Source organism: Epinephelus lanceolatus, chromosome 19 (genome assembly GCF_041903045.1).
Source record: "Epinephelus lanceolatus isolate andai-2023 chromosome 19, ASM4190304v1, whole genome shotgun sequence".
Classification (NCBI taxonomy): Eukaryota; Metazoa; Chordata; class Actinopteri; order Perciformes; family Serranidae; genus Epinephelus; species Epinephelus lanceolatus.
Window position 1 is genome coordinate 23,497,379 of NC_135752.1, and position 26,769 is coordinate 23,524,147.

A 26,769-nucleotide genomic window follows, 5' to 3' on the forward strand; every position below is an offset into this window, starting at 1 on the left:
CAAATTTAAATGTCCATAAAAATGCTTCACAGTGGTTCACTTTTCCCCTCACATGGCGGCCTCTCTCCTCCCTGGCACCCAAATTACTACTGAAATTACTTTTTTCCATCAGCTCTTGTGGTATCTCCAATCCAGATAGTTTGGGGAGTCATAAAATGAAGTGATAAATAACCCCAAGAGCAGAGAGGTTACAGAAAGAGAGCAAGAGGTTGTTCCTGCCTAAAAATATAGCCGCTGACGGGACCCAGCTGAGGGAGGTGGAGGCAGTGGACAATACAACCATTGAAGCTTTCTCAGGTCTGTTCTGCTTTGGCATCCCCGCCCCTTAGAGACACAAACCCACAGGTATTCTCTGGCTAAGAGGCAGATTTCCCTTTAAATGAATCAATGGAAAGAGCGTATGGAGGAACATGCCATTTTTGGTTTCCACCCATTTCATTACAGAGAGCAGTGAAAGCTCCCTTTCTTCAATGGGCTGACCTCACTAGAACTTTCCGCGGGTTACTCGTGTGGGGTTTGGTTTTGATCTCAATTCACCTTTCCACAAATCTGATACTTCTTCCACCTTTGAGGGAAACTTTCCAAATCCATATTCTTTATTAAATAAGAATTTTCTTCACTTTTCACAGAGGAAGAGATGACGAATTGAGTCATGGCGACGTTAAAGAGACTTGTCAGTCATCTAACTCGGCATGAATGCTTGACGTAACACTGTGGCGCTCATGTTTGTTCAGTTCAGTTCAAAAATGAGAAGTTGGCAGCTGAAGGTTGTGCCTCCAAACATATTTTAGCTTTACCTTGCCAAGCGCCTCTGCTTTCCCACCGAACGACACTCGAGGGAGATATCTCTATTTTAATCTTTCGCTCAGTTTGTCTGTCGTAGTCACAAAGACAAACTCAGCTCAGCGTGTCAACTTTTCATCCTGAAACCCTCCCCAACATTAAATAAACAAAACACACCATGAGGCAATTACGACTGTTGCTGGCATGCAGAGAAGAGAGGAGAAGTAATCACTATAGATCAGAACGACTCCTCCAGACTCGGGTCAACCGCCAGCACGAAACATCCTACTGTACCTGAACACATACGTGCACACCTATTGCTGAAGGCAGCCGTAAGGTATAAGAGTAAACATCAAGCGTGTGTGTGTCTTTGTGTGTGAGCCAGAGTCTGTGCGTTTCTGTTACGCAACGGGAGAGTTCTTCCCATCTGTGCCTCTCTGCAGCCCCCGCATCCCTGACCAATGAAGCGAGAAACGACAGCTCTGCCTTGCACTCTGCCTCCCTCAGTCTCCCTCAAAACACCGTCCCACTCTTCATTATTATCATCAGCCGCCCACCAAAAACACACTCGTCTTCCCTTACTATCCACTCCACACTCCGCTCCGCTCCCGTCGGCTGAAACTACACACCGCCGGGGCCCCCAAAATGATGCAATATTCATCGTTATCACCACCTTCTCTGGCAACATCACGCCCGTCTGCCCTCGGCTTAAACCCCGACTAGAAAACAAAACCACTCCGCAGGGTGTCTAACCAACATTTTTACTTCTTATGCTCAAAGTCCAGATTATCCCACTAAATGCATCGCTGTCTGTAACCCCCCCCCCCCGCCCCCTCCTCCAACCAGTCCTCCATCTCCATCCCTGCTCTTCCGGCTCGCCTCACTCCCCACAGGGCTCACTGTTGTGGAAAAGATGTTAAAACAAAGAGAGCAGACAGTGCAGTGATAATCCTAAACATAGCAGCTGGGGAATTAGCTAGCCATTTGCTGGGGACTCGCTATCTGCTAACTGTGCACAATCTTAATTGCTGTTAGAGCTACAAATGTTAGCATAATTGTCGATGGTGTTTGCCTGTTAGTTGTCATCAGGGAGAGAATAGTAATTAAACAGAGATGTCTTTCACTTTCACTGCAAATATGTCTGAGGTGGTTTTCCGGACTGGATGGGACCCTGCAGTTTGATGGTCGCATCCGGTCTGGAAAAACATTTTAGATGATTCCACCAGGGCCACTGTGTCAGTGGTTCTATTCAAATAAATGAATTATAGATGCACAGAGACCTGCTCGCTGTTCAGGATATTTAGGCGATGAGCGGCATCAGATTTCAGACAGTAATGCTACCCAGAATGATGACAGTAATGTCTTTGGCCCTGTATCACATATACCAACAGCATAACATTAATCATATTAGGCCTTCACATCATTTAAATTAGCTTTAACTTTTCAGCTTACACTCTTTCTTCTACCTTAGAAATGGCTGAAATGGCTAGCTAAAGTATTTATACATCAAAAAGATGCTGAAAACTCTGCAGCTCGACTATCAACCAGAACCAAGAAGAGAGAGCACATCAGTCCAGTTTAAGCTCCTCTCCACTGGCTTCCTGTAACATTAAGAATTGATTTCAAGGTCCTTCTCCTTATATACAAAGCCCTAATGGTCTCAGACCAAGCTACATTGCCAAATCCCTTGTTGAGTATTTGCCCTCAAGCACACTTCGATCATCTGCTGCTGGTTTATTGGAGGGTCCAACAACGACCCGAAGAAGATCAGGGATGCAGCCTTTATCAATTACACCCCAAAGCTATAAAACACACTACCTAGAGATATCAGGGAAGCTAGCTCACTAAATATGTAACTAAAAACATATCTCTTCACTTTCTGGGGGGATTTGGTGGCGTCTAGCGGTGAGGACTTCAGATTGCAAACGGCTGAAACTTCTGATCCAAATTCCTTCAGCGTTCATTGTTGAGGAGGTTTACTACCGGGAGCCGAACTATCCGCGGAGGTCTCTTCCTCTCCAAAACAAACAGAATGGGTGATTTAAACCAGTAAAAACACTACATAAAGCAGTTTCACATCAGAAAAATCGATGTGTTTCAGACGTTGCTCATTGCGGAGAGACTTCTAACTATGGTGGATGATACGAAAACACAAATGACCCTACGTAGAGACAGTGTTTGGTTCGTCTGTTGTGGGCAACTGTGGAAACATGGCGGTGCAGCATGGCGATCCCCGTAGACTAGGCCCCACTCCCAATGTAGATATAGACAGCTCATTCTAAGGTAACAAAAACATGGCGTTTCTTATTTTCAGGTGATTATAAACTAAAGTAGTGGTTCCCAACTGGTCCAGCCACAGGGTCCAGATTTCTCTTTAGTCATTAGTTCAAGGTCCATACAGTTTACGACTAGTTTGCAGTCTGTCAAGTCGCTGTCAGCTAGCCACCTACTCACCTACTCTACAGCAAGAAACGGCACCTAAAAATAAAATTTATGTGCTGGAAATGCAGTGTTTTTAAAAATATAGTGTGTTTTTTGTCTTTGTCTTTTGCACTTGTGGTCCATTCAGAATGGACATGTGACCCCTAAATCCTACATACTGGACCTTTAACTAGCTATGACTAACGTGATACAGGCCTGAAACTGAGACTTTTTACACCTAGCACTGCTGCAATTCTTTTAAAATGTCATATTTTATTTGTTTTTATGATTTATGATTTATAGTTTTGCTGATATTAAGTTATAATGCCTTCTAAGTATGTTTTCTCCATCTTATTTTTTAAGTTTAATTGTATTTAAATGTCCTTTTATATTGAATTGCCTTGTTGGCCTGTTTAAGGTTCATTCTGTCTGTTAAAATGTGAAGCACATGGTGCATGTAATTCCCTTATCGTAAAGCACTTCGTGTTGCATTCCTTGTATGAAAGGTGCTTTATAAATAAAGTTTATTACTATTATTGTCATTATCTTTCAGTGCTCTAATTCTCCCCCTGCATCTAATACTCCAGTTCCCTCTCTGTCTCTCTCCCATTCACTATCCGACTACCTCTTCCCCTCCTTCCACTTCATCCTGGCACTAGAGCAGGCGTGTGATGCCTTGACCCTGCTGCCTGTCTGCTCCAGCTGGGCGCCAGCACCAAATCTGTTACAATACAGTGGGCGCTAAAACACACTTCCAACAGCAGCAAACCAGAGAGAGACAACAAGCAGAAATGTGCAGGCTAACAGCACCTCGGTAAACAACACTCACTGACTAAAAATGATGTCAAATATTTGAACTACCCGAGCAGTGTTTGGTTTCACATCTTGTGAGCTGGCACCGCCTCTGCAGTGGAAACTTCAGCGAGGAATTACAGCAACCTAAGCCCTCTTAATGTGCTCCTTTGAGCAACACGCTCCACTGTTGTTAGGCTTGAGCCTGACAGCCAAAGTTAGCCGCTGCCCGGTGAGCTCCAGGCTGCACATCTATCTGCTAGAGGTACTGTGGCTCCAAGGCTGCAATTAAGTAGTTAGGGTTACTGCACAGAATGGTTTGAGAAGAGGATTTCTTTTGTGCTAAAAGCTGGTGAGGAGGAGGTTCAGGGGATTGTTTTCTACTCTGTAGAAGCCAAACCAGAGACAGACACGCAGACAGACACCTGTGATTGGAATTCCATACTCAGAGCCGGAGGAGTCGTCTGAAAGAGGCTAGACCTGCAGCTTCAACCCAGACTGACCGCATTTATTGTTCACCCACCCGCCTGACATTCCAAGAATAAGCAGAGGTGGATCTTTCATCTGTCTCCCACACGGGGCCGTCCAAAGAACACACAGTCCTGTGTGTTGGCTCGCGCGCACACACACACACACACACACACACACACACACACTATCACGCCCGTAATATCAATCACGTCAACATTTGGCTGCTTTGTGGTTTTAAGAGGAAAGACGTGAGGAAGAGGTGAAAAATGCAGAAGAAGAGATGCCAACACATGAGTAGAATTACACTCATTCACTCAGGCTTTCATTCATTCCTCCTCCCACACACTCATCCAGCCACACTGCTCCTGCACAGGGTCTGAAATGTGCTTTACACTCCAGCCCACCTGCTCCCCACCAGCACACAGATTAGAGACAGCAGCCACCACTCACCTAGGTGGTCTCCATGGTAACTGTTGTCATGGGACGTTCTGCCGTGGGGCACGAGGTCATGATGGGCAGCAGGTGGCCAGATTTGACCGGTCTTGCGAACGCTCACAATAGTGGCCTCAGACATGACCACGTGGCCTCCCTGCTGCCGGTGGTGACGCTTCTGGGACTGTGGCGTCGGAGGGCTGCTGCTGTCGAACGAGTGCTGCGAGTTCTGGGAGTTTTGGGACGGCGAGCGGCTCTTCTCCCTAAAGGGTCGACGGAAGGCCGTGGTGGGACTGGGTGAGACGTGGCTGGACTGACCTGACGAGAAGTCCTCCTCGCTGGATGTCAGGTTCTCGTTGGAGCTGCAGTCCGGCGTGTAGCCGCCGCCTCCACCGACATCCTCGAAGCTCCCTGGGGAGTAGGAACGGCGTGGCCAGGTCAGGAGGTGGTCATCGCCTCCTCCAATGTCTCTCATTGTGACTCCACTACCACTACCACTTCCACTTCCACCACCACCTCTCCCATCTCCGCCACCACCTTCACCCATCATCACCCCGCCAACGTAGACACTGGAGTACGCCTGGAACTCGGACGGCTGCCAAGGAGGTGGTGGAGGTTTGCCACCGTTGGCCCTCCCTGAGTGTCGCTGGTTGGGTTCCCCATCTTCATATTCAGCATCATAGCCACAGGTGCTCTCAGTAGACCGGCCTCTGTACACCGGCCTGGCGCGGAGCTCCCCTGCCACCGTGGCGAGGTTACCTGGGAGGGAGTGAAGAGACCTCTTCCGCTCCATCTGCATGGCCTGGCTGCCCAGTGAGCTGATCTTGTCTGACACGTCCCGGTCGTTGACCCTGATCAGACCCCTCTCGTGGTGGAATTCCATGTTAGAGTAGAATGGCGGCGGCGGTGGCGGCAGCTGCTTCTCCTGGCCCTTTGCTACATCCCCCGCCGAGTGAGAGTTGGCCCGTTTGATCCTCTCGAAGTTGGACCTGAGAGCTGCCACGCCAAGCCCCATCCCCATCTTGTCTTTGGGGTCAGAGGGCAGGTCCTTCTCTGTGGGTGGCACATTGAGCCTGCGGGGCGACACGGAGATACCACCTCTCTGCTTGGATGGGGAGAGGCCATCGAGGTTGTCGCAGGATGTCGACTCAGCCTGCTGGGGGACCTCAAAGGCTGACTCCAGGCCGTCTCCGTGGGAGGCAGACTTCCTGGCTGGTGGAGGCCTGGGTTTAGATCTCCCAGCTCCGTCTCCAAGAGGCTGATAGCGGCTCCTATCCATACTACCACCTCCATACCCTCCACCAACCACTCCTACTCCAACTCCACCAGTCTCCTGCATGTGCGGCTGCTGGGACTGGCACTCTGCGCCCTGTGTGGCCGCAGGGTCCATCCCTTCACCCAGAGGCGTCTTCCTGAAGCCCCACCGCTGCTTATCATAGCTCTTCCTCTCCTTGGCCAGGAGGGTCTGCAGGTAGATCATACGGAAACGCTCCTTGTTCACCTCCTGCTCCAGGCGCCTGATGGACGCTTTGCACTTCTCCAGCTCCTGCTCGATGCCACCAACAGATCGCAGCTCCATTTTGGGGGGCTCGGACTCGGGGAACTGCGCTTTCCACGCCTCGATGAATCCAACCGGTTCCACCATATTGTGCCTAATCTATCTCTGTGATCGACCCCGGCGCGCGCACGCTGGAGAATCACACCAAGGGCGCACGGTTTGGCCCCTTATTTCCCAGTCCTGTTCTCCACTGAGTCCTCCTCGACAACAATGGCCACTTACAGTTAGAAAGCAGTGTTTAAAACAGGCCTTTAGGTAACCCGTTCACACACACACAGTCTAATTGCTGACACTTGTCGTGGGCTGCGCAGATGCAACAATACATCCCAGTGTGAACAAGAGAAACCGGCTGCTCAGCCACTGGAATAACTGGGAATGTGCGGGGCATGAATAGGAATAAAAAACTGCAGTCTCTCTCATGCATTATTCCAGAATAGGACACTTTGAGAAGATTTTTGTTTTCTTTTAAATCTCAGCCTCGACACAATGACAGCATCTGTCCTCGCAGGATGACACGGGGATCTGACTCCCACGGAGAGAAAGAAGAAAGTGTGTTAATCCTGCGTGGGTTTACTCACTGTCTCCGTCTACTATTCCGGGTTTAGCAGGTCCGTTCACTCTGCCCCATTCATGTAAGCGTAATCCCAGGTGCTGCTGCTGCTCCACACCAGGCGCCTTTGTACCAGCAGCGCTCAAGGAGAAAGGAGAAAAAGCGCAAATCACAAGCGACGACAACATCTGAGTTTCTTAGAGCGCGCGGCTGAGCGGTGAGATCCGGTGTGAGTGGAATCACTGCGTCGTTATCCCATTGTTCCCCACGGTACATATGTGGTATTGTTGATTATTTTTCCCCTGTTCTTTTCCAGGTTTATCCCGTTTCTTGGGCCGTGATGGTGCCGCCGCTGTGTGCGCTCCCATCTCAGGCCAGCAACACTGGAGGGCTGCAGGAATGGGAGGGACCAGAGTGACAGGGAGCCTGCTGGTTAAAGAGACAGAGCAGGGATGCAGCCTCCTCCTCAGCTCATTACTGATCCAGGGGTGTTTTATGGATGTAAAATTCAACTGCTGAAACTTACTTTCACATCTTAAGTTTTAAGAGAATATTTCGCATCAGCACCACAGACCTCATTATTCTGGAAAACCCACACACATGTATTTCACTGCATTATTACTGGTTTCTTTCTTGGCTGCACACTCAGATCCACAGAGCCTAGAAATCATAGACTGCCACAGATACAGGTTTTAACATTGCCTTTTAAATGTCCTTTAAACCAGTAAGCTATCAATTCTTCCATTATTTTGCTAATGCACATTTTATTTAAAGTTAATAATCAGAATAATTTGATCACATTACTCCTCCTGGGTTCCTTTAAAAGCTAGTGGCTGTACCTGTCAAGCAGGTGTTACAGAAAATGCAGGAGTGCTGCTGGGATCTTTAACTCAACGCTGCCACCCAGTGGAGGAATGTCATATTAGTGTACACACATCTGGTGCTCCATGGTACAGAAGCGAAGTCCAGTGAAAAAATATTTTATCTGAATTAACACGATTATTGACTCGGGGAACTGCGCTTTCCACGCCTCGATGAATCCAACCGGTTCCACCATATTGTGCCTAATCTATCTCTGTGATCGACCCCGGCGCGCGCACGCTGGAGAATCACACCAAGGGCGCACGGTTTGGCCCCTTATTTCCCAGTCCTGTTCTCCACTGAGTCCTCCTCGACAACAATGATTATTATCTCGGTTATTAAAAAGTTGACATGGAAAAAAAAAATCTTTATTGTTTTTTTCTGAATTTAACGAGATTATCACAGATCATCTCATTATTTCAGAAAAACAAGAGTAGGCCTTGAATCTTTTCTTCATGAAAACATTCTTACCTGAGATAATAATCTGAATTATTCAGAAAAAAATCTCAGTGATTTTTTTTCTCATAATTCTGGGATTAATTTAATACAGAAAAACAATGTTTTTTTTGTTTTGTTTTGTTTTTGTCTTTTTATTTTTTGTAATGAAATATCTTCTCAGAATACTGGGATAATAATCTCATGAATTCGATTTTTTTCCATGAAAAGTTTTCTCATAATTACAGAACACTCACACATCATGTTGATTCAGGAGAAATTTTGTTCTTCCATGAAAACATTTCCTATTAATCAGATACTTTTTCTTTAAAAAAAAAAAAAAAAATCCATATAGCTAATAGCCTTGTTAATTCAGAAAAATAAGACTTTTTCCTTCCATTATTATTTTTTTTTTAAATTTATTTTGTTTTAATAATTCTGAGATAATAAAAACAAGTTTACTTTAGCAGTTTTTTTAAAGTTAAATCTTTCAGGATACCATGATAATGCTCTTGTTAATTCAGAGAAAGAATTTTGTTCATTATTTCTTTTCTCATAATTCTTTGTTTCCTCAGCAGGGACTGGTTCTCTGACACACTGAGCAACAACAATTATAATAGAAAAATATGCAGATTTCTTTCCTTCCATTAATTTTTTCTTATAATTTTGAGATAATTTAATACAGAAAAACAAGAACAACAATCTTTTCTCGGAATACTGGCATAATAATCTTCCTAATTCACGTTAATTCATTTTTTTTTCATAAAAACTTTTCTCATAAATCTGAGATAATAATCTCTGTATTTCAGAAAAATACGGGCTTTTGTTAAATGAAAGTTTTTCTCATAATTCCAAGGCACTTGATTAATTTAGAAGATTTTTTTTCATTAAGTTTTCTCACAAAATTTGAGATAACAATTTCATCAATTCAAAGAAACAAGCACTCTTTATTCATGAAAGTGTTTGATATAATTCTGATAATAATCTTGTCAAACCAGAAAAACGGCATTTTTCCCTTAATGTGAATTCAGTACACTTTCATACTATGTTGACATCAATATCACCACTCTATGAGGGCTTTATAAAAGATCTTAGTGTAGATCTTTGCTGAATAGTTAACCCAGTGGTACTGATGTTTTTAATCCCATAAATAACTAATTTTGTGAAAGTGACAAAACATCATGAAAGAATGCAAAATGACACAGTTGAAATACTATATTGTTTTATTTACCTGAAACCACAACCTCAGTAATGCATGTACAACCATCATTACTCATCAATAATGATCGTATTTTTACATATGGTTAATATTGTTCTTCGACCAGGTGTCGCTGAGGGGACAGCACGGGCCCCCTCACATTAGATCACAGTTTTACAGCAGTTGATAAAGATACATGATGATAATTATAATAATAGTAGTAGTAACGCAGATGCAATAAGAAAACAGGAGAACACTGTTGTATTGCAGGATTACCAATGAATCAAAGTGTTAGTCTGTTGCCCTCATTGCAAAGGACTACCTCATCAGAAAGTAAATGAGTCAGTGATCGGCCTACAGTACCTGTCGGAGGGGAGAAATCAGCGTTTAAAAACCTCCAGTAGAGCACAGTCAAGTTCAGCATGAGTCACTTCTCCATGTCTTCTATTGTGCAAATTACCCAAACCGTTACAATAAAAACAGTGATTTACATATCTATGATATATCCATCTTAAAACCATCTTAATATGTCATTTGAGTATCATACATTAGAATCTATAAATACAAATCGCAAAGCCTACGTACAGCTGGAACGCATGCATGAATGTTTTGTACACTGATGTACAGCTAAGACCGTTCGACCCGGTATTTTAAAGATTCTCTACATGACGAGCTACCATGGAAGTCAGAAACAAGTTCTTCATGCAAGAAGGAACATCGAGGGCGTCGAAAACTCTCCCTGCACACAAAACTGGAATAGTGTCATATTGATATAGCATCTGCACACAGAGGTATAAGTGTATTAAGAAGTGTGTGTGCGTGTGTGTTTAAGTACATGTATTTTGGTCTTATTACTGTGAAACATGTCCTTTTTTTCTTTAAATTTGTGCAAGGGTACACACATACTGCTGGTCGTCATGGTGTCTGAGGTGTGTGGAGTAAGAGTGAGCGCACATGCTGGATGGTAGGGTGACTCCAGCCTCGGAGCCCACTCTTACAAATGTGCGAAGCTTTTATGAGAGCCAACCTAGAAGGGAGAAGGAAAAAAACATTAATACAAAAGAAAGATTGCAATTTTAAAATCAATTTTTCTACCAAAAAACTAAGACAACAGGTATTGATTTTGTGAATATAGGCATGTGTCAGAGCGGTGAACAGATCAGCACACAGTGACATTCACAATGGTGGAATGTGGTTGACATTGACACCGCATCAAGGTGAGGAAGAACTACATTTACAACTCAAAATGCTTCTTTTAAATGGTGGAATGTTCCTTTAAAACTGCCCTTTTGTTTCTTTAAATTCTACTGTGGTGAATTGTATTTGGCAGAGTGTGACAAAAAAAAAGCAAATGGATACTCACTCTAGTGACAGGGGAGCCAATGGAAGGCATTGAGGAAGAAAAGCACACAGTTGTAAGTGGAACACAAACACACGGTGCGAACAAACCCAGGCATCTACCCAAAAAACATGCTTTAGATTTCCTCACACAAAGTAATGCTTAAGATCAGTGCGGTCGACTGTGTGGGCTGAGATCCAACATGTGTACACTACCAGAGTGTGTCACGCCCAGAGCAAACTAAGACCTTGAGATATTAAAGTCTGTAAGAGTCACATATACACAAATCTGTCGCTGCTCTCCCGTCATGTTGTGCCAAGGACACCGGAGCATTCATATGTCTGAAATGATTTGTATTCAAGTATTAAATGCACATACAAAAAAACACTGGATATGAATCATGTCCATAATTGGCCTTGTTAAATAAAGACAGAAAACACTTTGATTCAAAGGGTTTATGAGTGTATTTTTCTTTGACGTAAAAAAAAAACAACATTTTGGGTTCTTATTTCCAAGATCATTTTGGAGTTGTGTATTAGTATTTATTTCTTAGGATTCTTAACATCACTGTCCTTTGAATCAAACAGCATGGAGTTCTGTCTCCAAAGCAAAACACAAATAAAGTTAATGAGAGTCCAAAAAAAAAAAAATCAACACAAACAAAATATATCCTTAAAAATGTTAGAGGGAAGGAAAATTTTGTTCTTTGTTTTCTGCACAAGCAAATAGGGGCACACCTCGGATGTTACGTTGTAGCAAGACCGTTTCGGAAAAGCATCTAGAGATGAGCAAAACAAAATTTATCATATTGAGGTAGCTGTGCTCTGCCCAGTGCAGAAAAACTGGCTTATTTTCAAATCATTATAGTAAAAAAAAAAAAAAAAAAATCCATGAGGTTTATTTATACTCCAACATGAAGGGGGGGGGGGACACGACATACACATTAAATTAGGGATGAGAAACCACATACAGTTCATGCTTGGTCACAGGACATGCGGCTTTTGTTTGTCATGATATTTTTTTTTTCCTTTTTGTTTAAGCGGAGCATTCGAATGTTCACTCCCAAACCTTTCCCCCCGTCCTGGTCTGCCACACGGAGCTTGTCCTCTCTGAAAGAGCTCTGAGTTTATACTGAAGACACAATGGTAAACATGAGAAAATAAATGAAGGCGGTATGTCTAAGCCACGCTGGTCAAACAATTGACAAAGCCATAAAAAAAGTTGCATAAAATTCAATCTCTATACAAATCAATGGGCTTCTTGGATTACTTTCATGACGAGGGAAGTGAAACAAAATGCTGCTGTTACTGTAGTGACATGAGACATATGTTCCCCAAATCATTAAAAATAAAAACCTTCAAGGCAATATTGACAATAATAATAATAATAATAAAAAAAAACTGGCAACAGTATATTTTCTTTCAAACCAGCAACAAAGTCCACAGCTACGGGAGTGATGGTCTTCTAACACTCTCATTTAAAGCCTCACCCACTCAAAAAGCCGTTCCCAACTCAAACCAGGTGACTTCTTAATGTTAACAGTATATTAATTGTTACGTTTTCATGTGTTAAAGTTGGTCCTTCTCGTACACACACGCGATAGGCACGCACAAGTACACACGCTAACTCTACAAACACGCACGCACGCAAGCTATGCACATGTAAGGAAGGCAGAGAGGGAAGAGGGAGAGGACAGAGGGAGGTGATGGCGGTGGGGGCGGGGGGAGGAAATGGAAAGAGTCGAGGTTGTGCTCAAGTCAGTCAGGACCAGAACATGTCGGCCAAGTTAGTGTCGGAGCTGTAGATCCAGAGGACCAAGGGGAGGGAGATGGCCACGAAGGGCCAGGAGATGCCCTCCATGCATGCAGACAGGCAGCAGCTTTTGCAGCTGGCGGGCTTCTCCAGTTCTTTACCGGGCTCCAGGTAGTTCCTGGCGGCAAACTTGAGCATCTCGTCAAGTAGTATGACAGGCAGTGAGATCTTTAGCACCATCAGCCACTGTGTCAGATTCAGGGGGGTGATCTGGAAGATAATCTGAGAGGAAGCACACAAGACATATGTCAAACTCTGGTTCAGTCTCAGGCACAGATCGGACTTGATCACAATTTGAGCCAAATAACCGACAACATTTCTTGCATTACTCATTCCACAGTATCACATTCTCTGTGTCAAACTAAAGGAAATATTTCTCACAGGAAGAGGCTCCACGTAGAGAATGAGGAAGTGCAGGGACATGGAGAGGCAGATGGCTCCCAGCAGCCACACGTTCTCCCAGGGAGGCATCCTCAGCAGGGACTGGTTCTCTGACACACTGAGCAACAACAAAGACAAACGGACATGTTTGTTAGAAACTTGCACACTGACTTCAGAGCCAAAACTAACAAATACTGCACTGTATGTTTATCATTCCACATAAAACACACGGGTTGTGTGTGAAAGTTGAAGTTAAGTTGGCCACAGAGAGCATTATCTGAGGAAAAAGATGATAGCTTTTGTTTAAGTGGACTAAAACAAATCATTCTGAACATGTTAGACCTGCTAATCTTTTGGCTGGGAGGACGCCTTGCTCAGACTCACCTGTTCAGGGCATTGCACATCTCGATGGTGACCAGCACAGACAGAGCCATGGTCATAGGGTAAGGGGACTCAAACACTTTACAGTCCAGATCCGTAAAGTCTGGATTCTCTGGACCACACTGCAGGAAGTGGCTCTGGAAGAGAGAGAGAGAATACCAGTTAAAGGTAGCAGCAGATAAAATCTAAATGTTACTGTTGAAGTGTGTTTAATCCAGGGACACGCGCGATCAGACTTAGACCTCGGTAGTCGGACTCAGAACTATTAGTTAGTTAAACCTATTAGTATTCATGTACGAGGCAGCTTAACTGTCGTGCAGCTGCCCGCCACTAGTGGGCGCTACAGAGCCGTCAGACAGCAGCCCCCCTCCCCGCAGTAATGCTCCAGTAGACTGGAGTTTTAAAACAGCATGGCGGGAAATAAGAGAGATGTCCTCCCGCAAAACCAGCGCTGTGTGGCAGTACTTTGATCTAGAAAATGAATTCAGCAGCAATTCATCTTTTTGAGATGTTATATTATTTGATAATTTTAAGTGGTTAACTTTTGACTGAGTTGCCGTCATGTTCACATAACACGCAAAGTGTCTCGTACTTCAGCAGCATTTAAAATCCGACATGGTTGCTGAGGATTGTGATTAAAGGCTTCAAAGGGCTCTTAATACACACAATATTTGTTGGAACAATGTTTAAAATACTTAATTTTGACTGTTTTCTGAGTGTTTTCCTTTTTTTAGACGAGTCGACTAGTCTTAATTAAAATTTTCATTTAGTCGACAGGGAAATTAGTCGCCAGGAACATCCCTACAGTGTGACAGTGGTTGTTTGTCTGTTCATTCATACCAGCTGGTAAAAAGTGATCCTTGGACCATCCTCAGCAGCAACAAACCACCACGCAGCAGCACCAACGGTGGCAGCACCAACATAACCTGGGGATCAAACAAAAAACACATCACTCAGATACACACACATAATGATACAGATGTCTGGTTTTTAAATCCAAGATGAACGCAAACTGCAATTAGACGTGTGTTTTCTAATGTCTACCTAAACTAACTTTACTTTCACATCCTGTCAGGATTCAGTGTGCAGTGATGCCTCCTCAAGTTTTCTATCAGCACTTTTGTACAAACAATAGTGGACACAAAAGAATATCAGCAGGCTCCTTAAATACCAGTTAATGTTTGGCGATTTTGTTTCCCCCAGATTCTCTGGCATTGAGTCGACCCAGTGAAGAACAGAAACATACACATGCTGCAAACACTTACATCCAATGGCTAGGTATCTGAAGAAGAGCCATCCAGAGATGAGGGGCTCACGGGCGTTGCGTGGTGGCTTGCTCATTATGTCCAAGTCTGGTGGGTTGAAGCCCAGAGCAGTGGCGGGCAAACCGTCAGTCACCAGGTTGACCCAGAGCAGCTGAACAGGGATAAGGGCTTCAGGGAATCCAAGAGCTGCAGTCAGGAAGATGCTGCACACAAGAGAAGCATGATTATGATAATGACAGAGTTAAATAAATTGTTGTGTTGAGGTTTTGTGTGTATTTCAGAGGGACTGTGCATAAACGAGTCATACTTACCAGACAACTTCGCCCACATTTGAGGAGATGAGGTATCTGATGAACTGCTTCATGTTGTTATAAATGGCTCTGCCTTCCTCCACTGCAGCTACGATGGTGGAAAAGTTGTCATCAGCCAGCACCATCTCAGAGGCGGTCTTGGCCACAGCTGTGCCTGAGCCCATGGCAATACCAATCTCAGCCTTCTTTAGAGCTGGAGCGTCATTGACTCCATCACCAGTCTGAGGGGAGAGCAAAAACCACAGCAGGAAATTAGGAAGCAGTATTTTACAGTGTGTAATAAATTTCCACTTGGAGACCGCTGATTTTATTTGATTTTATTTCAAGATCATTTTGGTTTGGAGGAAACTGTTCATGTTTAAAAAAGAATAAACTAACAGATGGTAGATAATAACATTTTATGGGCGAGGCCAGAGGTCCTTTTCTTACCATAGCTGTAATTTCATCGTAGGACTGCAGGTACTCAACAATCTTGGACTTGTGTGAAGGCTCGACACGGGCAAAGCAGCGGGCCTTAACCACAGCATCTCTCTGTGCAGCAGGCGACAGATCATCAAACTCTCGGCCAGTGAAAGCCATGCTGGAAACATCATCATCCTCTCCGAAAATACCAATGCGTCTGCAGATAGCCACAGCTGTCCCTGAGATACAAAGAGGGCACATGTACTTGTCAAGCCATTCCTGGAATGTGAGTGAGTAGCAGAATTATTGTGACTATTTTCCTTTGTGTTTAGTGAAGAATGCTCTATGTCACATTAAAATTAACACCGTTAAAAAGAAGTTAATTTTCTCCCTAAGCAGATGTGACTTTCTCTACGTACCCTTATTGTCTCCAGTGATCATGATTACTCGGATGCCTGCAAGGCGACAGAGTCGAATAGAGGCTGCCACTTCTGCCCTGGGGGGATCCAGCATGCCCACACAGCCAACAAATGTCAGATCAGTCTAGATGACAAAACAGAAATAGAAGCAACATTCAGATTATTTTCCTTATTCTCACTTAAAACCATCAGACACTGACAGTCAACAACGTCACACCTGAAGAGGAACCTAGAAACCAAAAGTGAGACAAAAGCCATAGGAGAAATCATCACCCGCCCCGGCTCTCACCTCATACTCAATAAAACGAGTGGAGTCCTCCAACGCCAGCTCGTCCTTGCTCATGCGGTGGTCTCGGGTGGCGAGAGCCAGACAGCGCAGGGTGTCCCTGCCAGTTCCATATTCCCTGATCACAGACATTAGCTTTTCCTTGATGCCAGGGGTCAAGGGCACCTTGTTGCTGCCTACACGGATGTGCGTGCACCTGTCAATCACTCCCTCAGGAGCACCCTATGAGTAGGCACAGACAGGGGGATGAGAATACAAAGGAAAGGACAAAACAGTCTGTAAGAGAAACAATCTAAAGAAGTAAAACATCTTATTTTGTAGCATTTTAAGGGACAAATATTTAAAATGTTGATAGACAGCTGGTCAACACTATCTAGCAACATCAGTAAAGTCATGTTTTGTATGTTCCCACCTTGGAAAATTCAAACCCAAGAGTGATTCTCACTTTGTCTGTTTCTTACCTTCACAAACATCTTTCCAACAGAGGAGCGGGCCTTATTAGCAGTGCAGTACACAGACATGGACTTCCTGTCTCTGGAAAATTCCAGTGTAAACTCTTTCTTCATGAGCTGCTTGATCACCTGGAGATTTAATAAAACAAGATGGCAGTTTGTTAGTCGTCTTTCTGCAATTGGTCTCTATTGGTAGGAAATGACTTTATAGAAAAAGAGATTACGTACAGAATTACAGGCATTGGCTCTCTCAATCTTGGACAGGCCTTTGACATCTGTATCAAACACATTCATCTTCTCCACCAGGCATGTGAGCGCTGTCTCTGTGGCCTCACCCACCTTCTCATACACACCTTTGGTCTGAACAGACACAGGCAGAGAGACAGGAAAAACCATATGATCAATCTTCATCAGAAAATGTCACAAAAAACATGCAAGGCATGCAAAAGCTTCCCTACCAACCTCATTATAGTCCAGTGAGGAATCATTACAGAGAGCACAGATAGAGGCCAGCTCCACCAAGGCATCATACTGGGAACATCTGACTGGTTTGCCATCATGGAACCTAAACAAAACAGGCGAAGACAGGAAGCAGCAAATGAGCCGGCTGTGCAGATTCCATTAAAAACAAGGTGGGGTTTGTGTTTGTAACATGATGAAACCCACATGGTTTACATCAAAGCGTTCCAAAATAAATGATCGCATTAGGTTGAAAGGATCCCTTTAAAGTAGTGGGATTGATTTTGTTTTACATACAATATTACAATATACTCATCGAATGGCACACAGGCGTATGAGACTGAGAATACTCACACTTCTCCATCTGGGGCATATGTGGAGCCGGTAACGGTGAATTCCTTTAATGAACAGTGGTCACCCTCTGCCTGATCAATGATAAACATCTGGAGACACAAACATTGTAGAGACAAAATATCAGTAATTGACTGTATCATACTATATTATAGTTAGGTCTACATGCCAAGAAGAAAAGATGGACAGAAAAAAGCTGAGATTGTAATGGACCTAACATCCAGCAGGTGGCAGCAGACCACCATCCACAGGACGGAAACCTTCATATCATGAGTCCGCCTCAACATAAAGCAGAATATAATAATGAAATGCTGAGCTATAGCAGACGCTGAGCACTCTGGTGGGAAGGGTCCATAAATGTCATCTCACAGCGAGGCAGAAACAGAATTCCTCCGTGTGCAGTCACACTACATGTGTATGAAAGTAAATCACTCGAAGGCGGAAATAATTTGACCTTGAGTATCCAAACCTTTGGGTAGGGAGGCTGGTTATAGTGCAAGGAGGTTCATGAAAGTTGATTTTCAATTGAAGGTGCAAAGGAAAATTATATTACCCACATAAATAGCCAAATTAGTATTTTGTTCCTTATCTAAATATAAGAGGCTGTTCTTTTTTTTCCAAGACCAAGGCTAAACCTGAGAAAAAAAAAGGTAGAAAATAAATGACTAATAGAGGTTTTGAGTCGAAATACTCTCACACTTTCTTACATACAAAGCTACACATTCTGAGGGATACTTGAGGGATGAACATAGAAGTATCTGAATAAAATGATGAGCTGGCATTATGGCTGCACTCCCCTCAGGCACCAGCAAGACTACAAAAAGCAGTGATGTCAGTAGCATCCTTTACAAAACAACAACAAGTAAGGAACTGAATTGAGGAGAAATACTCAGTTACTAAGTCCTGCCCTATTTGGATGGGGATGCATCAAGCAGAAGCTTCTCTGTTATTGACTATAGGCAGCGTCCTATGGTTTCCAAAATGAGGTCTTTCTCATTAGCTTAACATAATATTGACTTTAAGAAAATTCTGCAGGATGAGCAAGGGAAGAGGAGATACACGAGGAGGGGGGGGTCTTTCAACACAAGGTCAGTTATGCAACTCTACTGCTGGTTCTGCTGCAAGTGACTAACTACTGCATACTGATCAGCATGCAGCCTGAACAAGAAGGGGTAGGAGAGTAAAATGAGGAGGGGAGACCGGAGGACGAAAGACCGAGCAGATATGAAGAATAGCACTAAGAAAGATGGAGGGATGGAGCAGAGGGGAGACGTACAATGTCAAAAAATGAGCTGTGAAGCAACACTATACACACTTTGTACGACTAAAATAGGCACTAAATAGGTAATAGTTCATATAGCCTGAAGCTGTTCATGCTCAGAGGGGATGGAAAGATAAATACATACACCTGTGTACAGCTAAGTCCTTCATTATCCGTTATTAGCCATTCAAAGTCAGTAGTGCTTCATTCTATAAAAATCCCTGCTGTCAGCAAAAGGCCATAAGTCTTGCTTTATTCCTCAGTGAGAAGTTTACACTTCAAAAGTTCTCAGTTATCTGGAGCATGGCCAGAACTTGCTCTCTCCATGTATGGCAGCTGTTTTAAAATTCAACTTATTTTTGGAATTTTCTGCCATTTTTCTTCCCGTTCCTATACACTGCAGACGGTGTCACAGTATGGCTGCCCTGTGGAGGATATAGACAGCCATCAAGGGCCATCAGAGTGAATGTCAAAACTCTGAACAACTTGAATAGTAATTGCTGTTTCAAGAGAATTTTGGTACCGAAAAATGAGGTCAGGGAAAAGAGCTTTATAAGAGATGGAAAACTCAATTTAATCACTGACAGCTTCAACTCCACAGGGTCCACTGCGTCTTCTGTTTAATTATTATGGTGTGCCACTTAAATATTTTCCCTGATGTGATGCTATTCTGAGGTACAAGAAGAACACTCATTTCACTCGCTCACTCTATCTGCAATTAACTCTCAATCAAGTCATCCGGTAAGACACATTGAGCATGTCCTGTCACTGAGTGCTCATTTATCACGCTTTGCTGGTGGGGGTTTTACCTAGTATTCCTTAGCATGGAGTAATTATGGGATGACTGTGGCCAAGTGATCTGATGAAGTCAATACATCACTGACACATGTAGACAAGGCTGCATGAATGGTTATGATGAACAGTTTTTGTCAGAATCCTCAGTCTTGTCATAATGGTCAATTATTTTTGTCTGATAATTGATCATACAAGACTTTTGTTATAATTATACAATGTGAACTAGTTAGAAGCCGAGTCTGACACTCTCACTTGTTGACATTATTAAGTACACAACAACTATTTGCATAGTCACACTGGTTACTATGAAACCATGTAAATATTGTTGGCTATGCTAACAATGTCAACATCATTTTAAGTGAACTGAGCTGGCAGTTGACAGTTAATGAGCTGACTTTAAATGACTGCTTTCAACAATGCTAACAAATAGCCTGTGGGGTAAATACAGGAACCTGAGTAAATATAGGACTTCTGATTCCCAGTTCAATCAAATGAATATAAATCCTTACACCAATAAATGAAATTAACATTCTATTTAGAAAGTCCTAACAGTCAGGTATAATTAAAGGAGAAGTCCGGTATTTTGCACTTTGAGCCCCATTTCTGGGTTGTTTATGATGAAAATAGAGTGGTTAAGACCGAAATAGTGACGATTGCTCATTTTCGGAGAATTTGGTTTTCCCCTGCCCCGCCTGGCTTAACACTGCTGCCTATGGCCATGTGTGAATCTGTCCTAAAACCACCCTAAACATTCGTTTTCAAAGCCATGAAACTCACCGAGTGGTCAGTGGTGTTCGTTGATGTTCTGACATAAAAATCATCCTCTATTCATCTCAATTGCGGAACTATTTTTTCAGCTGCCTCACACCCGTGTGTAAACTTCCGCTTGATCGTTCGTTTGACCCTGAAGCGTTATACACTCCAGCCCACTTGATGGCGATAATGCTCCTTTACGTGGGTGTCGCCAACCGGCAGGAAACCATTGCAATGTAATGGGACACAGAAGAAGCAGAAGAAGGAGGCTGGCGTTGTGTTCAAAGGCACTGTACTGCGAAGGCTGTTTACAAGCAAGTAATCCATTGTGCAGTTGTGTAAACTTATTACAAAACTTTTTCATTTGTTCTCGTTCTTCCTCCAGGAGCGCGCACAGGACAGTCGAGCCGGCACTTTCGCTGAGCTAAAAGACTACAAAGACTACAACCTTGTCGTAAACAACCCCCTTTCTGTTTCCGATGGCGGGTTACTACCAACGGACAATGAGGCTTCTATAGAAAACCAATGGATTAGACAAAATGTCAAATAAATCATCACGGAAACCACAGTTTGCTACGATTTTTACATCAAAACATCAATGAACACCACTAACCACTGATCACGCTTTGAAAACTAACGTTTAGGGTGGTTTTAGGGACAGGCTCACACATGGCCATAAGCAGCAGTGTTAAGCCAAATTCTCTGAAAATGAGCAATCGTCACTATTTTGGTCTTAGCCACTCTATTTCATCATAAACAACCCAGAAATGGGGCTCAAAGTGCAAAATACCGGACTTCTCCTTTAACTTCAATTGATGTTAGAACATTAGTCAAGATAAGAGATAATGACAAGCTGTGAAATCTTGTTCAACATCTTACTCTAACAGCAGATTCCTGTCGGGTTACACCACAGTCTAGGCGTTTTCGGACCAGAGGAACTTTTTCATAGTACTAAAACCCCCCCTTTTTGTTGCGTCCGCACTACAAGAACTAGAATCGTATTTCTTAGAGCGCCATTTGAAGGGACTTTTATATGTTTTATCCCAGGACAAGAAAAACTATAAGTGACATACGTGTACAGTTATTGGTCTGAACATGGTAAGAACACTGTGATCATACAAAGCCAATGCAGCACCAGCGACTGCCATTTTTAAAAATCCATTAGCTGTGTAAACAGCAGACAAAACAAAACAAAAAAAAATGTAACAAAATAGAGAAATGGCCCAACAGTAAAGCCAAGGCTTTACTGAGTATACATGCGACGGTTGGAAAAACAACATGAGTTTAACTTCTTTGTGACTTCAGCGGTCCTATAATGGTGGGAATGCAAACAGAAGAAAAAGCCCTTGGAGGCAAGTAGTTCGCCAGTGGGCAAGTCCTCTCAGGGACTCCAAAAACACCTTATGATTGCCAAAACTAGCTGGCTAGGTTAGTCCCATCAGAAATCCCTGAAATTAAAATGCAATTCTGCTCTGTATCTAGATCATGATGTGTGTTAATATCAGATTTATCAAAAAAAATTGCAAATCCCAACACAATCAAGCTTTTTCTGAGGTTTCACTGCTTCTGTCCCTTCTTCTCTTACCCTGCACACAGACATCTGATTGGTGGTGAGCGTGCCGGTCTTGTCAGAGCAGATGACAGATGTACAGCCAAGGGTCTCCACAGATGGCAAACTGCGGACAATGGCATTCTTCTTGGCCATGCGCCGTGTTCCTAAAGCCAGGCAAGTAGTGATGACAGCAGGAAGACCTGAAGAGAAATAGCAACAGAACCACAGAGGAAGAGAGGATTAAAACATACAGCGAGGGAGATAAGGGGTCAGAGGGAAAAAAGGAAACATCCATTTATATTAATTTATTTACTCAAGTGAGCAAAATGCTATCTCGCCTGTCCCTGTATCATGACAGATTGAAAAACACCCCATAAAGTAGGCTTTTCCTACCAACTGCTCATGCAGTCTGAATAATGGCACAGCAATGGAAGCTCTCAGAGCAAGAAGCATGTCAAGGGCAACGCTGCACGTGTGTAGCTCTCCAGCTTACCCTCAGGGATAGCAGCAACTGCCAGAGCCACGGCGATCTTGAAGTAGTAGACAGCACCTCGGATCCAGGAGCCTCCGTGGACGGGGTCATTGAAATGTCCGATATTGATGATCCACACAGCGATGCAGATCAGTGTAATGACCTTGGGTTATACAACATTGGATTGCACGTAAAGGTCATTAACAGATAACCATAACTGGAATCAACATTATACATGTTGAGGTTGTTTAATCAACATTTTGTACCCAGTGTGAGAAATACTTTAACAAATTACCTTGGATAGCTGCTGTCCGAACTCATCCAGTTTCTGCTGCAGTGGCGTGCGCTCCTGCTCTGTCGATGCCATCTCATCTCGGATTTTGCCAATCTCTGTGTTGCCGCCTGTGGCCACCACCACGCCAACAGCCTTACCAGCTGCAATGTTGGTGCCCTGTCAGGCAGACGTGGAAAGCAGTTAGCAAAAAACAAAACATATTACACATTAGGCTTCTGGCCATAGGGGTAAAACTAGTTTAACAACTATTACGAGAGGTGTCACAGAGACACAGAAGAGGTTCAATATGCAGCAAGTGTCAACATGCAGGACGTCAATGCACTGTGTTCCTCAACATATTTCAGAAACAGTGTAAACTGCCATGGGAGCACATGTGACAATGTCTTTTATAGATTAATGGACACCAGCTGTTCAGACATGCACTGTTATTGTATGTTCTCTTGCATGGACGAGACAGAAAAAGGAAAGCTATAAATGGATAATTCAATAGTTTCCAAAAGTGCTGTCACTCTCAAAAAAGAAAATGGAAGTGAAGAGGGATGGTGGGATAAAAAACAATAGAGGGAATGAGTAGGAGGATGACAGCAGAGGATTGCTGCTTTTGTAGGTGTAGTCAGATGCAAAAACAAAAAATGTAAAATAATACTGAACAGACGACTGAAATCAGCGTGTGAGTCACTCACAGAAAAGAGCATGTTCTTCTTGTCCTGGTTGACAGCCCGTGGGTCAGGCACAGGGTCGGTGTGTTTGATCACAGACACAGACTCTCCTGCGGGAAGCGGGAACAAATGATATGAGAGAGGGAAACAGGGAGAAAGTTTCTACACAGCAGAGAAAAGGGAGGCTTGGTTGACACTTTGGGCAGATATATGTGGAAGAGGCTTTGCAGCTTACTGAGCAGGCCTGACAATTATCAAACACTGCAATGCCACTGCCTTTCAAACCCCATATCTGATGTGTGCTTGCACCGTGTGTGTCTGTGCGTGTAATCAACTGTGCACGGTCTGCACCGTTCTGATTAGAGTAAGGCAGGGAGCGTTTGACAAGCGGTATGGCCATGAATGGGGAAGGGGAGAGAGGAGAAAATAGCTGAAACACTAAAATATCCCATGGAATTTGCTACCAATTAAGGCAGCGGGGAAAGACAAGCGACTTAAGGACTTGATTCATGTAAACCTCTTCTCTCGTGCACTATCCATCCCTCGATATTCTAGCCTTCTAATCTTTTACGTCAACACTGCTGTCCCTATTATCTATCCACAGATTCATCCATTTACTTTTCTTCTCATCCACATCACACTCACTTCTTTTTGTTTTAGTAGTGACTGAGCAGCCATGACAACAGAGTATAATGAGGGCATGTGCGTCAAAACCAAGAGGAAATTGCTTATTCTTGCTGTGTCTGGGTTGATCACAAGAATTGAGTCTGTTGCTGAGGCAAGCTAAGAAATATGCACAAGTAATGCATGTATGTATGTATATATATATATATATATATATATATATATATATATATATATATATATATATATATATATATATATATATATATATATATATATATATATACATACATACAGTACAGGCCAAAAGTTTGGACACACCTTCTCATTCAATGCGTTTTCTTTATTTTCATGACTATTTACATTGTAGATTCTCACTGAAGGCATCAAAACTATGAATGAACCCATGTGGAGTTATGTACTTAACAAAAAAAGGTGAAATAACTGAAAACATGTTTTATATTCTAGTTTCTTCAAAATAGCCACCCTTTGCTCTGATTACTGCTTTGCACACTCTTGGCATTCTCTCAATGAGCTTCAAGAAGTAGTCACCTGAAATGGTTTTCCAACAGTCTTGAAGGAGTTCCCAGAGGTGTTTAGCACTTGTTGGCCCCTTTGCCTTCACTCTGCGATCCAGCTCACCCCAAACCATCTCGATTGGGTTCAGGTCTGGTGACTGTGGAGGCCAGGTCATCTGCCGCAGCACTCCATCACTCTCCTTCTTGGTCAAATAGCCCTTACACAGCCTGGAGGTGTGTTTGGGGTCATTGTCCTGTTGAAAAATAAATGATGGTCCAACTAAACGCAAACCGGATGGGATGGCATGTCGCTGCAGGATGCTGTGGTAGCCATGCTGGTTCAGTGTGCCTTCAGTTTTGATAAATCCCCAACAGTGTCACTAGCAAAACACCCCCACACCATCACACCTCCTCCTCCATGCTTCACAGTGGGAACCAGGCATGTGGAATCCATCCGTTCACCTTTTCTGCGTCTCACAAAGACACAGCGGTTGGAACCAAAGATCTCAAATTTGGACTCATCAGACCAAAGCACAGATTTCCACTGGTCTAATGTCCATTCCTTGTGTTTCTTGGCCCAAACAAATCTCTTCTGCTTGTTGCCTCTCCTTAGCAGTGGTTTCCTAGCAGCTATTTGACCATGAAGGCCTGATTGGCGCAGTCTCCTCTTAACAGTTGTTCTAGAGATGGGTCTGCTGCTAGAACTCTGTGTGGCATTCATCTGGTCTCTGATCTGAGCTGCTGTTAACTTGCGATTTCTGAGGCTGGTGACTCGGATGAACTTATCCTCAGAAGCAGAGGTGACTCTTGGTCTTCCTTTCCTGGGTCGGTCCTCATGTGCGCCAGTTTCGTTGTAGCGTTTGATGGTTTTTGCGACTCCACTTGGGGACACATTTAAAGTTTTTGCAATTTTCCAGACTGACTGACCTTCATTTCTTAAAGTAATAATGGCCACTCGTTTTTCTTTAGTTAGCTGATTGGTTCTTGCCATAATATGAATTTTAACAGTTGTCCAATAGGGCTGTCGGCTATGTATTAACCTGACTTCTGCACAACACAACTGATGGTCCCAACCCCATTGATAAAGCAAGAAATTCCACTAATTAACCCTGATAAGGCACACCTGTGAAGTGGCAACCATTTCAGGTGACTACCTCTTGAAGCTCATGGAGAGAATGCCAAGAGTGTGCAAAGCAGTAATCAGAGCAAAGGGTGGCTATTTTGAAGAAACTAGAATATAAAACATGTTTTCAGTTATTTCACCTTTTTTTGTTAAGTACATAACTCCACATGTGTTCATTCATAGTTTTGATGCCTTCAGTGAGAATCTACAATGTAAATAGTCATGAAAATAAAGAAAACGCATTGAATGAGAAGGTGTGTCCAAACTTTTGGCCTGTACTGTATATATATATATTCAGATGTAAGCTATACAGTACACATACAAAATGTTTATATGTATCATCCTCTGATGTAGAAAGAGTCATTCGTGCACTAACATCATCTTGCTAGACAACTGTAACTCCCTCTTCTTAGGCATTTCTCAGGCAACCATTTCCTGTTTACAATTAATCTAAAACACTGCTGCCCGGTTATGAACGATGCCCAAGAAACAAGACCACATCACCTCCTTCCTTGCATCCTTCCACTGTCTCCCCAATTATTTTAGGATAAACCTCTCTACAAATCCCTCATGGTCTCATATTTTTATTTAACCAGGAAGTCCAATTGAGATGAAAATCTCTTTTACAAGAGAGACCTGGCCAAGGTAGCAGCCAATCAGAACACATTTTAAATGCAACAAATACAACATATAACACAAAAATCCACAATAAAACAACAACTATTCAAACATAGTGGCCTCTCAAGAAAAACAAGCACATGTCTCCATCACCACATTCTTTATGGTGTCCTTAAATTCATCAATGAATTTAAATGTTTCTAATTTTAGATCTTTTTGAACATTGTTAAATGTCCAAGGTGCACTGTAGGAGAATGCAGCTTTCCCCAGGTCTGTTAAAACCCGGGGAAAACTGCCCTTTCCTACTATGCATCTTGGACATATCTTAGAACTTCTCACCCCTTCCAGCACCACCAGACCCCTCACATTCACCCACCGTAGCATGCTGGCTGTGCCCCGTTCCAGAAGAGCCAAAAAAAGAGCCAGGGACAGGACTTTTGTCTGTAGTGGCCCCTCAGCTATAAAATAGTCTGCAGGAGGCCATTAGACAGGCCAAGTCTGTTGATGCTATTAAGATGCACCATAAGACCCTTTTTTTAGTCTCCGGCTTTTATTTGTGTTTCATCATTTTTCTATTTTTATCTGATTCACTGGGTTTAAACTATGTTGAAACACTCTGGCGCACAACCTCTTCGGCTTTTTAAAGTGCTATATAAATGAAATAAACTTCAAATAATAATCATGTAATGGGTGAGGGCACGGAGACAAAAAAAGAACAAACAAATAGGGTCTAAACAATT

At 43.2% G+C, this 26,769-nt stretch overlaps 2 protein-coding genes across 3 annotated transcripts in view; both read right to left on the reverse strand.

The window, feature by feature from the left end:
- The window catches only part of bcr (BCR activator of RhoGEF and GTPase), a 123,330-nt gene extending 116,644 nt beyond the window's left edge, over nt 1-6,686 (reverse strand). The window contains exon 1 of the mRNA XM_033647116.2: nt 4,918-6,686. Coding sequence (XP_033503007.1) covers nt 4,918-6,544 — 1,627 coding nt within the window. The 5' untranslated portion in view covers nt 6,545-6,686. The remainder of the gene's footprint in view (nt 1-4,917) is intronic.
- A 3,683-nt stretch (nt 6,687-10,369) lies between these two features.
- The window catches only part of atp2a2b (ATPase sarcoplasmic/endoplasmic reticulum Ca2+ transporting 2b), a 31,764-nt gene continuing 15,364 nt past the window's right edge, over nt 10,370-26,769 (reverse strand). Inside the window, exons 7-24 of one of the 2 annotated variants that reach the window (XM_033646639.2) lie at nt 23,171-23,256; nt 22,488-22,643; nt 22,214-22,355; nt 21,754-21,920; nt 17,363-17,451; nt 17,012-17,114; nt 16,778-16,909; nt 16,559-16,678; nt 16,101-16,319; nt 15,812-15,935; nt 15,420-15,631; nt 14,991-15,211; nt 14,680-14,882; nt 14,255-14,340; nt 13,418-13,551; nt 13,034-13,151; nt 12,754-12,874; nt 10,370-10,528 (exon numbers count right to left, since the gene is read on the reverse strand). In XM_033646639.2, the coding sequence (XP_033502530.1) occupies nt 10,515-10,528; nt 12,754-12,874; nt 13,034-13,151; nt 13,418-13,551; nt 14,255-14,340; nt 14,680-14,882; nt 14,991-15,211; nt 15,420-15,631; nt 15,812-15,935; nt 16,101-16,319; nt 16,559-16,678; nt 16,778-16,909; nt 17,012-17,114; nt 17,363-17,451; nt 21,754-21,920; nt 22,214-22,355; nt 22,488-22,643; nt 23,171-23,256 (2,447 nt within the window). In that variant the 3' untranslated portion in view covers nt 10,370-10,514. Of the gene's footprint in view, nt 10,529-11,722; nt 12,875-13,033; nt 13,152-13,417; nt 13,552-14,254; nt 14,341-14,679; nt 14,883-14,990; nt 15,212-15,419; nt 15,632-15,811; nt 15,936-16,100; nt 16,320-16,558; nt 16,679-16,777; nt 16,910-17,011; nt 17,115-17,362; nt 17,452-21,753; nt 21,921-22,213; nt 22,356-22,487; nt 22,644-23,170; nt 23,257-26,769 lie in introns of those variants that run through there. The other variant, XM_078162403.1, reaches the window with a different exon arrangement.